The sequence below is a fragment of the Vulpes lagopus genome, chromosome 15 (genome assembly GCF_018345385.1).
Source record: "Vulpes lagopus strain Blue_001 chromosome 15, ASM1834538v1, whole genome shotgun sequence".
Lineage (NCBI taxonomy): Eukaryota > Metazoa > Chordata > Mammalia > Carnivora > Canidae > Vulpes > Vulpes lagopus.
The window spans coordinates 28,705,702-28,722,947 of NC_054838.1; the positions used below are offsets into that span (position 1 = coordinate 28,705,702).

The 17,246-nt window shown below is 37.7% G+C and overlaps 1 protein-coding gene across 3 annotated transcripts in view; it reads left to right on the forward strand.

The window, feature by feature from the left end:
• Nucleotides 1-70: 70 nt before the first annotated feature.
• Nucleotides 71-17,246, forward strand: part of AAMDC (adipogenesis associated Mth938 domain containing) — a 36,689-nt gene continuing 19,513 nt past the window's right edge. The window contains exons 1-2 of one of the 3 annotated variants that reach the window (XM_041730567.1): nt 71-211; nt 11,133-11,282. In XM_041730567.1, coding sequence (XP_041586501.1) covers nt 11,151-11,282 — 132 coding nt within the window. In that variant the 5' untranslated portion in view covers nt 71-211; nt 11,133-11,150. The other 2 variants (XM_041730568.1, XM_041730569.1) reach the window with 2 other exon arrangements.

Below are 17,246 nucleotides of genomic sequence, written 5' to 3' on the forward strand. Positions count from 1 at the left end.
GAGGACTGGAAGCTGAGGAGGCGGGACTTCTTAGGAACAGTAGCCAATAGGCGTGGAGGGGGCGTGGCTTCGGGCGACGACTAGCTGAAAGGCGCTTTCGGGGCGGGGCGAGTGGGGGGAGCGCTCCGCGGAGAGGGCCCGAACCGCCAGAGGTGAGAGGTAAAGCGCGGAGCCGTTTGGGATCGCAACTCTCCTGAAGAGAGGACTTTGGGTGAGTTTGGGGGGGGTTGAGGGGGGGAACCTCCGGGATCTGAAACAGGGCCACAAGCTCGTGGGGGAAGTTGAGGAGCGTGAATAAGAAGCAGAACAAGGAGAGAAAAGAAAAAAAAAGGAACAAACCCTACCACGATTCTGAGAGAAGTTTGGAAACGGGAAAGGTAGAGAGGTGCCTTTAATTGGGGGTTGGGAGAGGACCTTTGTGAGGAGAAGTGCCTGCGGAGCATTTGCTGAGGGCTACTGCTGTCTCCTGGGGTACAAGAATCACAATTGTGCTGGAAAAGAGGGTCTGAGGGCTCGCGGGACAGGAGGCCGAGGAGACGGCTCTGCGAGTATCACCTGTCTGAGGAGTTGGGGCCCTGGTAGGAGGTCACGGTCTGAAGGGGCCAGCTCCTTAGGCAGACCTAGTTATGAGGGGGCAGGGCCCTGCTGTGGTTGCCAGGGGGTGAGGGGAAGAGACTCAGGGGAACGAGGATCTGAGGGGACGAGACGGTATAGGGGACCAGGGTCAGAGGGTGGGGCTAGGACTCCCCTAAGAGGATACGCGACTTGGTGCAAGAGCAAAAAAATTGTTGGAAGACAGGGTCGGCTTCGTTGGGGGCAGCAGTGAGCGTTCTCCCACCAAGAGTCTCAGAAAACCATCAATCATGCAAAGTAGAATGTGCAACTTGGGATGCAAGGTGCATTATGGTTAGGAGCCTGAGCGTTAGAAGTCGGCCAGACTGGGGTCCCTAACAACTGCTTCAGGTCATTGCAGAAGATTCTTCACTTCTTTGAACCTCTGGGAAGCGTGAGTGATAACGGTACTTATAGGGTTGTAACTAGCTATTCACAATAAATTGATCAGCACAATGCCCAGGCACATTTTTGTAACTATTTTTAAAATGTTAGTTACTACTACTGCACAAAGGAATTTCTAAAATTTAGATTGAATTCAGCTATAATTTATACAGTCTTCTACCTTGAGCCAGAATTTTCAACGTGCATTTAAAACTTACATATTACCAGGGAGCCTGGGTGGGTCAGTTAGGCATCTGCCTTCAGCTCAGGTCATGAAGGGGGCCGGGCCGGGGGGGGGGGGGGGGGGGGGGGTGGTGGAATGGAGCCTCCTCACCCTCACCCTGCTCAGCCGGAGGGGGGTGCCGCGGAGTTCCCTGCACCGCGGGGAGTCTACTTCTCCCTCTCCTCCTGCCTTTTCCCTTCCCCCTACTTGTATTCTCTCTCTCCCTGTCAAGTAAATCTCTTTTTAAAAATGTTAACACTTACATAGCACCTATTTAAGAATTTGAAACAAGATGTAAAAGAAAGAAAGAAAGAAAGAAAGAGAAAGAAAAGAAAAGAAACAAGGTGTACTGTCAACCAGGTAAAATCGGAAAATTTATTATTAAAGGAAGATAAAGAAATACAGAGTATAGGCAAATAATTGGGAACAGGGAAAATGCTTACAAATACTGAATTTTGTTCTATATTTGTAGGAAAAAAATAATGATCTATATCATTCTCATTATCGAAAGAAAAAATATTTTTATCAAGAGAAAAAAAATCTAGGGGTGTTTGGGTGGCTCAGTCCATTAAGCCTCCAACTCTTGATTTCAGGATTGTTGAAACTGAGCCTCACTTCAGGCTCTGTGCTAAGCCTGGAGTAGGCTTAAGATTCTCTGGCTCCTTCTCCTTCTGCCCCTCCCCCCTCATGCTTGTTCTTGCTCTCTCTCTCTCTCTCTCTCTCTCTCTCACACACACACACACACACACACACAAATAAAAATTTTTAAAAAAGAGAAAAACATATATTCTAAGTGGAATTTATAATCTAGAATATTGACTCCTTATCCTGAGTAACACACAAACTCTTTTTTTCTGTTTTTTAAATTTTTATTTAAATTCAATTAATTAACATATAATATATTATTGGTTTCAAAGGTAGAGGTCAGTGATTCATCAATCTTATATAATACTCAGTGCTCATTACATCAGGTGCCCCTCTTAATGTCCATCACTCAGTTATCCCATCCTCCCATCCCATCCCTCTTCCCTCCAGCGACCCTCAATTTGTTTCCTATGATTAGGAGTCTCTTATGGTTTGTCTCCCTCTCTGATTTCGTCTTGTTTTATTTTTTCCTATCTTCCTTATGATCCTCTGTTTTGTTTCTTAAATTCCACGTGTGAGTGAGATAAACAACTACTGGGCACAGACTCTTTTTAAAGGGAAAAAAATTTTTTTTAACTTCTCAAATACTCTGGAAAATTCCATTTTGAGAAATACTGCCATGAGGAGACACCTGGGTGGCTCAGCAGTTAAGCATCTGCCTTCCGCTCAGGGTGTGATACAGGGGTTTGGGATGAGTCCCGCATTGGACTCCTTGTGGGGAGTCTGCTTCTCCCTTTTTTTTTTTTTTGTGCTTCTCCCTCTAAGTCTCTGTCTTTCTCTCTGTGTCTCTCATGAATAAATAAATGAAATATTAAAAAAAAAAAGATATAGTACCATGAGAAAGTAAAGTCAACATAACAATGTGAATGCACTTCATGACACTGAACTATACACTGAAAAATGGTTAAAAGGGTAAACTTTAGGGATCCCTGGGTGGCGCAACGGTTTAGCGCCTGCCTTTGGCCCAGGGCGCAATCCTGGAGACCTGGGATCGAATCCCACATCGGGCTCCTGGTGCTTGGAGCCTGCTTCTCCCTCTGCCTGTGTCTCTGCCTCTCTCTCTCTCTCTGTGTGACTATCAAAAATAAAATTTAAAAAAAATTTAAAAAAAAAATAAAAGGGTAAACTTTATGTATATTTTACCACAATAAAAATGTAAAAAATAAAACAAAAAAGGAACTAAAATCTTACTTTAGGAAAATATCTATGGCTGTGAGTTATCATAGCAAAAGAAGTTTTCATTTAATGTGCAGTAAAATACTGTTTTTAAGCAACACTGCTTAAATACATGTCTAAGTTAAAACATTGGTGGAATTCTCAGAGTGCCAAGTATATATCCTTAGATCTGGGGACCTGAAGACCCCAGTTTAAGAAAAATCTAACCTAGAATACATCCTTAACAACAGTTTTACAGAAAGATGCAAAAAAAAAAAAAATCTTGATAAGATTGTTATATAATTCAATCCTTTTAAATAAAAGGCAGATACACAATATTAAACAAAATTACATCTCTGTGAAGCAGAGAAAGAAACTTGTGAATGAACTTTGATAGAACTTTCAACCAAATGAAGTTTTAATTATGTAATTTTGTAACCCTTACCTCCCCTTCCTTTCTGGGTCTTCACTTTCAGCTATTACAGTATCTCACCTCCTGTTCTTCCATGGGTTGTAAAATAGCATAGTAAAAGAAAGCCTTATACTATAGTTTTCTTTTCTCAATCCTCACACTGTGATTCAAAGAGGAACTGATAAATAAGGTTAGAGTTTCTGCCTTTTCTAATCCAGATTGGCATGGGAACAAAGTCCTTGGGCGTCAGAAAATTATATCTGCCCAAAAGATAAATGTTTTACTACAAGATATAGATCATACCTTCACAAGTCTGTTCTTGAAAAGAAAATAAACAACAAACACTCACATTACCACCATCTCTTTTTGCCTTTCAAGGCCAACAAAAGTTGTAGGTTACAAGAGTAGTCCCAATTTATGTAGTTAAATAATTGAGTTATATACATCAGGCTAGAATATAAAGATAGAGGAGCTTTAAAGAAAAATCCATAATTAATTTATTGCTACTGCCATCAAGAAGCCTTCAAACAAGCATTAAATTATCTACACACAGTCTAACTTTGTTTAAAGTTCACTTTTTTCTTTCTTTTTTTTTTTTAGATTTGTTATTTGAGAGAGAAAGACCGCATGTGTGCACATGGGATGAGGCAAAGGGAGAGAGGAAGAGAAGCACACTCCCCACTGAGCACAGAGCCCAAGCACATGGGGCCCACCTCATGACCCTGAGATCATGACCTGAGGCCAAAATGAGAGTTAAGTCACTCAACCAACTGAGCCACCCAGGCACCACTGAAGTTCACTTTTTTTTTTTTTTTTTAAGATTTTATTTATTTATTCATGAGAGACACAGAGAGAGAGGAGCAGAGACACAGCCTGAGGGAGAAGCAGGCTCCCTGCAGAGAGCCCAATGCGGGACTCCAGGATCATGCCCTGAGCCAAAGGCAGACACCCAACCGATGAGCCATCCAGACGTCCCTGAAGTTCACTTTTTAAAGAGTTTGGAGATCCCTGGGTGGCGCAGCGGTTTGGCGCCTGCCTTTGGCCCAGGGCGTGATCCTGGAGACCCGGGATCGAATCCCACATCAGGCTCCTGGTGCATGGAGCCTGCTTCTCCCTCTGCCTGTGTCTCTGCCTCTCTCTCTCTCTCTCTGTGACTATCATTAAAAAATAAAAAATAAAAATAAAGAGTTAATACATCTAGATATATTACATTTAAAGAAAAAGCTATTAAGTGTCAACAGAAATAGGAATCAGTGTTCTTCAAGATAGTTTAATAAGAAAATAAAAAGAAAGATAAGTGTAATATAACAAGATTTGAACCAGCCATTTTTTGTTCTTTTCCTAATAATTGAATTCTTTGTTGCAGCAGAATTCTACTCCTTTAAGAAAGCACTTTTAGACGTGTCTTACTATCTTTTTTCCTTAAGAGTTATACATTAGTCCTCTTTTCTTTTAAAAGAATAGCTGAGACTTAATTTCTCTGGTGGAATAAAGATTTTTGGGATCCCTGGGTGGCGCAGCGGTTTGGCGCCTGCCTTTGGCCCAGGGCGCGATCCTGGAGACCCGGGATCGAATCCCACGTCGGGCTCCCGGTGCATGGAGCCTGCTTCTCCCTCTGCCTGTGTCTCTGCCTCTCTCTCTCTTTCTCTGTGACTATCATAAATAAATTTAAAAAAATTAAAAAAAAAAAGATTTTTACTAAAAAAAAGTGTATGTGGGCAGCCCCGGTGGCTCAGTGGTTTAGTGCTGCCTTCAGCCCAGGGCATGATCCTAGAGATCCGGGATCGAGTCCCATGTTGGGCTCCCTGCATAGAGCCTACTTCTCCCTCTGCCTGTGTCTCTGCCTCTTTCTCTCTCTGTGTATGTGTGTGTGTCTCTCATGAATAAATAAATAAAATCTTTTTAAAAAATTTTAAAAAGTGTATGCAGGAAACAACTGATATTAAAATGTATTATACCTCATATCGTTGCTATGTGTCTATATGTTTTAACTTTATTAGATAATTGAGGTCAGGGATCACATTATACAGTTTGGTATCTTGTACAGAAAACACTGATATTCACTAGTGTGCACTAGAAAGTTAAGATATTAAGATATCTTAATATCTGTTAAGATACTAAGATACTATACATACATGCTAATTGCAGAAGAACCCCTGTCCTGAGTGAGCCTCCCACGTAATCCCTGGGACATTGGCTTCCCTAGTTTCATTCTAACAACTCCCAGCAACTGAACATTCAATACGGACACATCAGACCCTCTTCTAGCTCTCCACTCCCATTTTGATGTAGCCAGTGCACATGCTGCCCTCATTATTTATTTTGAATGTAGCCCTTGCCTATAGTAATGTTTTTTAAATGAAGGATCATAACCCATTAGTTAGTTTTAAAATTAATTTGGTGGATCAAGACCAAAATTACATTAAAAATGAAAAAAAAATAGAACAGTACTAAAAAGGGAGGATGCTAAAAAGTGAATAGAAAATAGTGTATTATAAAAAAAATAGTGTATCACATATAATAAGGGTATGATAAATATATATATTGCAAAAGTAGATATGAAATATATATGTTTGTAGAGGTATGTGTGTTATGATATAAAATGTATTTGTTGTGATTTAGACAAAGTTTGAAACACATTCCCTTAGCTTTACATGTGGAGGAAAATGAATGAACATCTGGATAAATGAACAAATTTGATCTTTATCATTTGGTAATGACAAAGGAAACATTGTTGGGTAAAATTTCTGTCTTACCTCCAGACTCCTAGATGACATCTAAGCAGGACTACAGTAGTTATTGTATACTTTTAATTCAGTAAAACTTTATGGTATGTCAGACACATCAGTTTTCCAAGTACCAAGCAGAACTGGGTTGCAGAAGTATTTCTTCAATACTATTAAGATGACATTTGGATATCTGGTGAATCCTTAAGATTAATTGTGTCAAAATAGTTTAAGTTGCAAGTAAAAGACAAACAGGCTTAAACAATAAAGGAAATATATTATCTTACATCATTGAAAAGATGAGTGGTAGCTCATGCTTGAGATATGATCTAATCAGATCATAACTCTCCTAGGATGTCTGTGTTGCCTTCCGCATGGGCTGAATTTTCAAACTGATTTCCCTCCTGGTACTAATAGTTTCAAGGTACCCTTCTATAATCTATCCATCCCAGATATTTCCCTTTGGGGGAAATATCTCAGAATTTCCCCCAAAAAAGTCCCTAAACTGACACTGATTGGTATGTCTCAACTCACGTATTCAGCCACTCAGCCAGTGTGACCAGTATAGAAAATGAAAGTAGAATGTACTCAATGCATTAGCTTAAGTCAGTGCTTCACTCCTATAGCTAGAGATTCAAAGGTCAATACTTCATTCCTAAAGCTAGGAATGAAACCACAAGGAGTCAATACATCAAAAGCCCTAATAGACATGAAGCAAAAACTGACAGAATTGAAATGAGAAATAGAAAATTCAACAATACTTCTTGGAGACTTCAATACTCTGCTTTCAATAATGGTCATCTAGGACAACTGCAAAGAATGTCAACCAAAAAAAAAAAAAAATAGGCTTGAACAACACTATAAAATAACTAGACCTAACAGACACCTATGGACACTGCACAACAATAGTGAATACATGTTTTATTCAAGTGCACATGGAGAATTCTCCAAGATAAACCATGTGCTAGGGCATAAAAAGGAAGTCTCAACAAATTTAGAAGTGTTGAAATTATGTCAAATATGTTCTTCAAACATGGAATTAGACCAGAATCAAAAACAGAAGAAAGTTTGGAAAATTCATTTATAGGTGGATATTAAGTGACACATACCCAAATAAATAATCAATAGTTCAAAAAAAAAAAATAATCAATAGTTCAAAGAAGAAATCTCAAGGAAAACTAGAAAATACTTTTTTTTTTTTTAAGATTTTATTACCTATTCATGAGAGACACAGAGAGAGAGAGAGAGAGAGAAACAGAGACATAGGCAGAAGGAGAAGCAGGCTCCATGCAGGGAGCCTTGCCTGATGGAGGACTTGATTCCAAGACTCCAGGATCATGCTCTGGGCCAAAGGCAGGTGCTAAACTGCTGAGCCACCCAGGGATCCCCTAGAAAATGCTTTTAGATAAATAAAAATGAAAATTTTAGGGGATGCACAAAGCACTACTTAAAGACAAATGTGCAGCTATATACAAATGCCAGTATTAAAAAAGATAATTTTAGGGCTTCTGGCTGGCTCAGTTCATTGAATGTCTGCCTTTGGCTCAGGTCAAGATCCCAGGATCCTGTTCAGCAGGGAGCCTGCTACTCCCTCTCCTCCCTGTATGTGCTTTCTCACTATCTCTGTCGCTGTTTTTGTCTCTCTCAAAGTCTTTTAAAAAATTTTAAAACAATTAAAAAGATTATTTCAAATCAATAGGCTAACTTTCCATCTTTAAAAAACTGGAGAAAAGCAAACTAAACATAAAGCAAATGGAAGGAAATAAGGAAGATTAGCATGGATATTAATGAAATAGAGAAGAGAAAAATAGAGAAAAACAATAAATCCAAAAATTGATTCTTTGAAAATAACCACAAAACTGACACATCTTTAGCTAGACTGGACAAGATGAAAATAAAAAAGTAACTAAAATCTGAAATGAACAAGGTGACATCATGATCTACAGTAATTAAAAAAATATAAAGGAATATTATAAATAACTATATGCCTACAAATTAGATAATCTAAAGGAAATGAACAAATTCCTAGAAAACACAAACTATTGAAACTCAAGAAAATCTGAATGGAATTATAACTAGTAAAAAGATTGAATTAGGAATTTGGACCCCATCCTTTTTCCTCTCTGGCCCCTGAAAAAAAAAAAGACCAAAAAAGACTAAGACACAGAGAAAAGGCCACATGGGAGAAAAAAAAAAAGGAAAAGCAAGGAGGAATCCATCTGCAAGTCAGGAAGAGAAGTCCCACTAGACACTAATCCTGCTGGCACCTTATAATGGACTTCCAGCCTCAAGACTGTGAGAAAATAAATTTGTTTTTTAAGCCACTCAGTCTGCCATATTTTGTTATGGAAGCTTTAAAAGACTAACACAGAAGTCTTCTCAACACTCATAACAACTCAATATACATCCCTTACACCACTTTTCAAAAGTGACTTCATGTTAAAAAAATTACCTTAAAAAACTGTAGTTATTTGTATATGTCTTCTCTCCTCAAGGGTAATATTAGTTCCTAAAAACAGGAATCATGTCTTATAAATTTGTACTTTCCTCCTATAGCACCTGAAACTGTGTTTATATACTTTGCTATGTATTTTCAAAATGCATATTCAGTATTTGAAGCTGCAAAATGGATTAGTAGTTATTAATGTTAGGCAGAAGTATCCACTTTATTAATGTGTTTATTTGGAGAATAACATGGTTTAAGGACATATATATAGGTGCCAGATTGACAAGGGGTGTACTGTGGTGGTTAGTTTTATATGTCAACTTGGTTAGACTATAGTACCCAGTTATTCAATCAAATGCTAATCTAAGTGTTGCTGTGATGCTGTTTTGTAGATGTTAACATCTACAATCAATTGACTTTTATTTATTTTTTTTTTCAATTGACTTTTAAATAAAGAAGATTATCCTCAATATTCTTGGTAGGTCTCATCCAATCAGTTGAAAGGCCTTAAAAGCAAAACTGAGGTTTCCTTGAAGAAGAAGAAATAATACATTGTTACTGCAATGACAGACTTCTGCCCAAGAGTTAGCAGCCTGCCAACCTACCTACACATTTTGAACTGGCCACTCCACAAATGCATGAGACACTTTCTTGAAGTAAATCTCATAATATGCATAATCTACTGGGTCTGTTTCTCTGTAGAATCTTGACTATTAGAATTAACCTTTTAGTTATTTTACTTATAAATACTAGAATTTCTATGGTTCTTTTTTGAAATGTCTCTTTATTGCAATTTTGTATTAAGTTATTGTCATCATTTTAATTCTTTATATATGCTTTCTTTAGTTCTTTGAATATATTTATAATAAATTTTTTGAAATCTTTGCTAAATCAAACATACAGAAACACTCAGATACAGTTTCACTTGATAAGTATGGGTCATATTTTTTTGTTTCTTTGTGTGTCTTTTTTTTTTTTTTTTTTTTAAGATTTTACTTATTCGAGAGAGAAAGAGAGCATGAGCAGGGGGAGGAGCAAAGGGAGGAGAAATAGACTCCCTGCTGAACTCATGACCTGAGCTGAAGGCAGACACTTAACAGACTGTTTCTTTGCATGTCTTATAGTTTTTTGTTCAAAAATGATTAGATTATATATTGGAAAAATTCTGGATTCTGATTTTTCCCCTACAGCGTGTTCTTAGTTTGTTTGTACTTAGTCACGTACTTGCCTAGACTAAATCTGTGAATTCTGTCTCCCATGTGATGTATGGCCCCTGGGATCTGTTTTTAATTTTTATTCATTTTTTTAAAGCTTTTTTTTTTAAAGTAATCTCTACACCTAATATGGGACTTGAACTCATGACCCTGAGATCAAGAGTAACATGCTCTTCTAATTAAGCCAGCCAGGCGCCCATTTAATTTTTATTCTTGTTTTTATTTTTAAGCTTGTCTTCCTAGGGGTCTGCTCCATGTTTAAGTATTCAGTCAAAGGAAGATTGTGTTCAAACACCTCAAGCCAATAAAACCTTTACTTTCTAGTGGTGGGTCAGTGTGTGCACTGGGGAGTACATTCAATACTCAGACTGTTTTCATGTCTTGCCTTTTACATTGTTCTAAGTCCTTCTGAGCCATCTTGCTCCTTGATTTTGCATGTGCTGTTGGCTCCACGGGCCCAGAATGTTTGCATGATTTAAGCCCAATTGTTTGTTGTCTTTGATACACACATTCACAGCATTTGGTCCATTCTGGGTATGTGGAGATCTCACCAAGCCCACAATGGCTATGTCAACTCTGAGAAATTTCTGTTAAATCCCTGCCTACTCTGCAAATCCATTGCTTGCCCCAAACCGGCCCACAGTAGCAAGGAAGCAGAACCACCTGCCATCCATATTTGCTTGCCATTGAAATCACCAATTTAATTTATAATGCTTCTAAATCAATCAAGCCTCCTCTGGCCAAAGCAACAAGACTTGTTGATTTTCATATCCTGCCTCGGCCAAGTTGAACCTCTGGATCAACTGAACTGATAATGGGGGCCTGATGGTAATCCCAGGCAGGAACAATTAGCCATGTTACTGTTCTCTGAAATTGAATGGTTTTCATAAATAAGCGCTTCTCAGCTTATAGTATGCCTCTTTCATTATTATTTCTAGAGTGCCAAGTTATTATTTTGAAAGGTTTGTTCAGCTTTCTACTTGCTTTTTGGAGAAAGGATGTGTCAACCTCCTCACTCCATCACGCTGAAATAAATCTTTTAATTATATTTCTCAAAAAATATCAAGAATTTCATCCAGAGCCTGAGAAGTAATGTAGTATCTAGTCCATGGTTAAATGATTCAGGATCCCAAGAGTTAACATTTTACATAAATGCAAAGATGCTTCTTAACTCATAGGGTATCAGGGTTTACTGCACTTTGTATATAGTATTCTATTTTAAAATACATTTTTATATCTAGTGTAGCTCCTATATCTTGGAGTTGTTTCAACTTTACTTCATAACTTATTTAACATCTTTTTCTTTTAATTTCAGAGTTCAGTTAAGTTCCTTATGTCCTCCCCTGAAATTGCTTCCCTATCATGGGGGCAAATGAAAGTACAAGGCTCTACTAAAACTTATAAGGACTGCAAAGTGTGGCCAGGGGGAAGTCGGGCTTGGGATTGGAGAGAAACAGGAACTGAGGTAAGCTATTAGTGTTTGGTTGACATTGCATAAGGATGACCAAGTGATTTCCAACCTCCTAAGCCATGAGCAAGTGAAAAGTAACTATTCCTCCTCCCCTTTTGGAGTTTAATGCACATACCATTAACTCACCATTTTAAACTATGCAATTCAAGGGTGGCTCAATTGGTTAGGTGTCTGCCTTCAGCTCAGATTATGATTCCATGGGGCTCCCTGCTCGGCAGGGAGTCTGCTTCTCCCTCCCCCTGTTCTTGTGTTCTCACTCTCTATCTCTCTTTCCCTCTCAATTAAATAAAATATTTAAATTAAATAAATAATTAAATAAAGTATGCAATTCAGTGGACTTTTTATTGGCATAAACTTGTGCAATAACTAACTACTAGTGCTAATTCCAGAATATACTTACCAACCCAAAAGGAACCTCATAACCAGTAGCAGTCACTCCCCTTTCTTCCCTCCCCCTAACTCCTGCAACTACTAATCTACTTTTCTTTTTTTAAGATTTTCTTTTTTTAAGTAATCTCTACACCCAACATGGGGCTTGAACTCACAACTGTGAAATCAAGAGTTGTACGTTCTTCTGATAGAGCAAGCCAGGCTCTCCTAATCTACTTTCTGTTGCTATAGATGTGCTTATTCTAGACTTTTCATATGAATAGAATAATTCAGTTCTCTTAAGTGTATACCTAGGATTGGAAATGCTAGTCATAGGACAACTTTATATTTAATCTTTTGAGGAACTACCAAATTGTTTTCCAAAGCAAATATACTGTTTTACATTTTAGATTTTAGGAATTATGAAAGTTATAATTTTTCTAAATCTCTCCTCACAGTATTGATTTGTTTTGTTTTTATTATATCATCTTGGTGGGTGTGAATTGTTATCTCATTGTGGTTTGAACTGCATTTCCCTTACATTATACTTTTTCCAGGATTCTCATTGTGCCATGCCCAAGGTAGAGGTTAGGTGAAAGAAGAGAACCCATACCACTGGACTACATTCACTTAGGACTTAGTCTCAGCAGCAGACAGCTGGGGGCAGGATGAGAAACACTTAAATCCTGTTTCTCCCAGGAACAAAGCTTTCCAGCTGGCAGCAGAAAAGGGAAATAATTCTGTGTTCTTGGCTGCACCAGTCTGGAGTGGAGTCTCCACCTCACTAAGCTGGGAGCAGGAATAGGGGGTGGCAGGTAGCAGTCTTCCTGAAAAATCTGATACCTTTCCTACCAAATATTTATAGATTTTCCTAAAGAGATGTTTTTTCATTTGCTGTTTGTTCTTAGGATGATTTCCAAAGGCTTTGAGTGGTTTTCTCTTTTCCATTTTTTTTATTGGGGAGGGTTTTTTTTATTTTCACTTTGGGGCATCTGGGTGGCTCAGCATCTGCCTTTGGCTCAAGTCATGATCCCGGGTTCCTGTAATCCAGTCCCACATTGGGCTCCCTGCTCAGTGGGGAGTCTGCTTCTCCCTCTGTCCCTCCTCTCCTACCGTCATGCTCTCTCTCTTTCTCAAATAAATAAATAAAATCTTCAAAAAATAATAGTAATAATTTTCATTTTGGAGAAGGTAATGGAGCTCTTCGTGCTATAATGATGGAAGTTGATCCTTCAGTTTTGAAAGATAATTTTGCTTAGTACATAATTCTTGATTAAAAGTCTTTTTCTGGGCATTTGGTGGAATGAACACTGGGTGTTATACTATATGTTGGCAGATTGAATTTAAATAAAATTTTTAAAAAGATCTGCTAAAATAAAAAAAAAATTTAAATAAGTCTTTTTCTTGGGGTGCCTGGGTGGCTCAGTTGGTTAATCGTCTACCTTCAACTCGGGTCATGATCCCTAGATCCTGTAATTGAGCCCTAACTCAGGCTCTCTGCTCAGCAGGGAGCCTGCTTCTCCCACTTCCTCTGCCTGCCGCGTCACCTGCTTGCTTTCTCGCTGTCTCTCTCTCTCTCTCTCATTCTCTGTCAAATAAGTAAAATATTTTTTTAAAAATAAAAAAAAAATAAAAGTCTTTTTCTCTAAGCACTTTGAATATGTCATCTCACTTTTTTGGCTTCATTGGTTACTAATGAGAAGCCAACTGTTAAAGGTTCCTTAGACTTGACAAGTCATTTCTCTCCTACTGCTTTCAAAATTCTTTGTCTTTTGCTTTTGACAGTTTCACTGTGATGTGTCTACATATGAATCACTTTGAATTTATCCTACCTGGAATATATTGAACTTTGTGGGTGTGTACATTGTTTTTCATCAAATTTGGGGAATTTTCAACTATTCTTCAAATATCCTTTCTGCTTCTTCTGTCTCTCCTCTCCTGTAATACTCATTATGAGTATATTGTTATTTTAAATATAACAGGTATCTGAGGCTTCGTTCATTTTCTTCATTCTTTTTCCCTTTTTCTCAAATTGGATAATCTCAATTCATGTATTTTTCAGTTTTGCTGATTCTAACCCACTATTGAGCCTTTTTAGTGAAATTTTCACTTTGGTTATTATACTTTTCAACTCCAGCATTTCTATTTTGTGTTTAAAAATAATTTCTATCCCTTTATTGATATTCTCTATTTTTTAAGGTATTGTCCTCATACTTTCCTCTAGTTCTATGAATACAGTTTCCTGAAATATGACTAGACAGATTTTTCTTTATATCCCTGGAACCAGTAGGTTTTCCAGTGTTTTCCAAGGGGCTTTGAATGTCATTTGGGGTATGTAGTCAACAGTCAGCCAGGCAGTTTAAAATTCTGCCTATTTCTTGCTTATGCAGGGTCTCCAGGTTAGCCAGAGTGGTGAGCTTAGGGCCTTCTCGTGTCATTCCTGAACATGTGCACAGCCTTGGACATGTGTATTGTCATTTCAATACCAACATTCATATCAGAGCTTTTCAAAGCCTGGACATCTCATTTCATAGTTTTCCCTTTTAAGTCTTTTGGTTGACCTCGTTTGTACTATTGTCTAACACACCAGGCATTGTTAAACATTTGTCTCTGACAGTTCTGGAGAAACTTCTTTGAGGGGAAAAAGAGGTTTACGCTGGCAAACTCTTAAGTCAGATCAAATAAAGACAGCCTATGAGTGGCGTTGTCCAGAGAACCATCAGACAGGTCAAATATTGACAATTCTCTGGGATTGGAGATTTGAGGGAATTTTAATCCATTCTTCCATCTTGTGTGATTTCTAGGCTGGTAGTTTTCACTGTGATTATGGGTCCTTGCTTTTCAAGACTACAGTGGAACTGGGGATGGAGTAGATTGGAATAGGGCAAGTTAAAATTGCACAAAGCTCATTTTTCAGCAGTCCTTTTTAAAAAAAATTTTTAAATACACCCTGAATTGCTGAAAATCTTTGTTAACTTCCAGAGAACAGAGAAAGTTTATTTTTTACACTTCTGCCGTTATTCTTATTGCCTTTATGAAGAAGAGGATTTTCAGAGGTTCTTCACAACATTTTCTCTGATATCACTTAGAAATAACTTTTGGATTCATACTTATGCAATGGTATACTGGACATTGCTTTCACTGGCTTGTGAGAATTGATTTTTATTTATTTTTTTAATTTTTAAAACATTTTAAAAAAATTTTTTTTGAGAATTGATTTTTAATTCTTGAGGAATTTTGTAAGCCAGTTTTTAGACACAGCCATTATTAAAAACTAAACTATATAAACTTACTTAAATAAATCATTTAAGATATAGGTAATATATATTTAAAATTCATTATTCCTAATTATTTCACTACATTCTATGCTCTTGAAATATTTATATCCACTGTTATCTGTATGGTGAAAATACTAGATATGTGCTACTGTACATCTCTTATTAATTCTGCATTCAGTGATGTTACATTTGGTATCTTAAACATGGTGAGATTGTTTACATCACAAAAATTGTAGAACACTACATATTGGGGTTACTTTTTTTTGTCTTTGTAACTTTATGGCTTTAAAAAATTATGGCTTTAAAAATTTTATTATTAAACATAATAAGTTTAATTCATTGCAAATTATAAAGAATAATAGATCTGTATTCCAACTTTAAAAATAAAATCTTTGAAGTTTGATCTCTTTTTCTCCACCCTTAGCAGTATCCTGAATTTCCTTATATTTTTCAAATATCTATCTGTATCTACAACCCATATTTTGTATTGTTTTCATGCTCAAATTTTTATATTAATGGTATCATCTGTTGTCCACTTTTTTATGTTATATTGAGATTTTATTCCACTTTTGTCTCTTTTTTGGGAAGCTGTACATTTTATTTCTATTTGCTTAGTGGTTATCTTTAAAGTTGTACTACATTAGGTTGAACCATACGAGACTGACAATATTTTATAAGTAAAGAGTTAAATTTAGGAATTTCATGTACTAAAAAAAAAAAGGAATTTCATGTACTTAATCCTAATAAAATATTAAAGTCTAAAATTAATTATCTTTACCTCAATACACTTTCCTCTCATCAGTTCCCTTCTATCTTACACGTTATTGTTATCCAATAAATTAGTTCCTTTAAAAGTAGATTATTTTCTGGGCAGCCCGGGTGGCTCAGAGGTTCAGCACCACCTTCAGCCCAAGGTGTGATCTTGGAGACCGCGGATCGAGTCCCACATCAGGCTCCCTGCATGGAGCCTGCTTCTCCCTCTCCCTCTGCCTCTCTCTCTCTCTATCATAAATTAAAAAAAAAAAAAAAAGAGGGCAGCCCCAGTAGCTCAGTGGTTTAGCGCCGCCTTCAGGCCAACTAATACTGAAGTAACACTGGAGGGATCCCTGGGTGGCTCAGCGGCTCAGCGGTTTAGCGCCTGTCTTTGGCTCAGGGCCTGATCCAGGAGACCGGGGATCGAGTCCCACATCAGGCTCATCAGGCTCCCTGCATGGAGCCTGCTTCTCTCTCTGTCTCTCATGAATAAATAAAATCTTTAAAAAATAAATAAAATAAAAGACTAGAAGAATGAGGGGCCACATCTGCCTTCAGCTCAGATCATGATCCTGGAGTCAAACATTGGGCTCCCTGTTCAGTGGGGAGTCTGCTTCTTCTTCTGCCCCTCACCTTGCTCGTCTTCCCTGTCTCTCACTCTCTCAAATAAATTAACAAAATATTTTAAGAAAATTAAAAAAAAAGACTAAAAATAGTAAATCCCCCAGTGTTACTTCATTTTTTAAAGATTTATTTATTTATTTATTTATTTATTCATTCATTCATTCATTCATTCATTCATGATAGACAGAGAGAGAGAGAGAGAGACAGAAACACAGGAGGAGGGAGAAGCAGGCTCCATGCCGGAAGCCCGATATGGGACTCGATCCCAGGACTCCAGGATCGCGCCCTGGGCCAAAGACAGGCGCTAAACGGCTGAGCCACCCAGGGATCCCCCCCAGTGTTACTTCAGTATTAGTTGGCCATTTTGATTTTCAATGATCTCTTCATGTTTGGCCTCTGAGAATTTCCCTTAACCTTTGAAAGCTCAGCTAAGCATTTCAGGGGATGTTTATTTTTATCCAGCAGTTGTAGACATTTTGTCTAAAGAAACTTCTCAAGTTTTATAGTTTATCACATTATAAACAATCACACCTACATAATCTGCATAGTACAGTCATACCTGCATAATTGGACTCCACAGAAAAAGAGAACTCCAGCTCATGCTCTCTATTCATGCCTCAGTTTTGAACCACATATACTCATTGTTTTGGTCCAGACATCTAGTATGGTTGAGAAAATGTCTGCAGAAATGAGTTTACATTTTATCCAATGGACAAGGCATAGTCACTGGATTATCTATGCAGGAAACTGATGTGCCTGACAAAGATTATCCAGATTATGGGTATAAGATATATTGGAGTACTAATTTATGGTGTGCCACACTGGAGAGATTTTCCCCACCTCAAAAATTGATTTAACAACAACAACAAAAAATTGATTTAACACTATATATTGGGAATGCCTGGGTTGCTCAGTGGTTGAGTGTCTGTCTGCC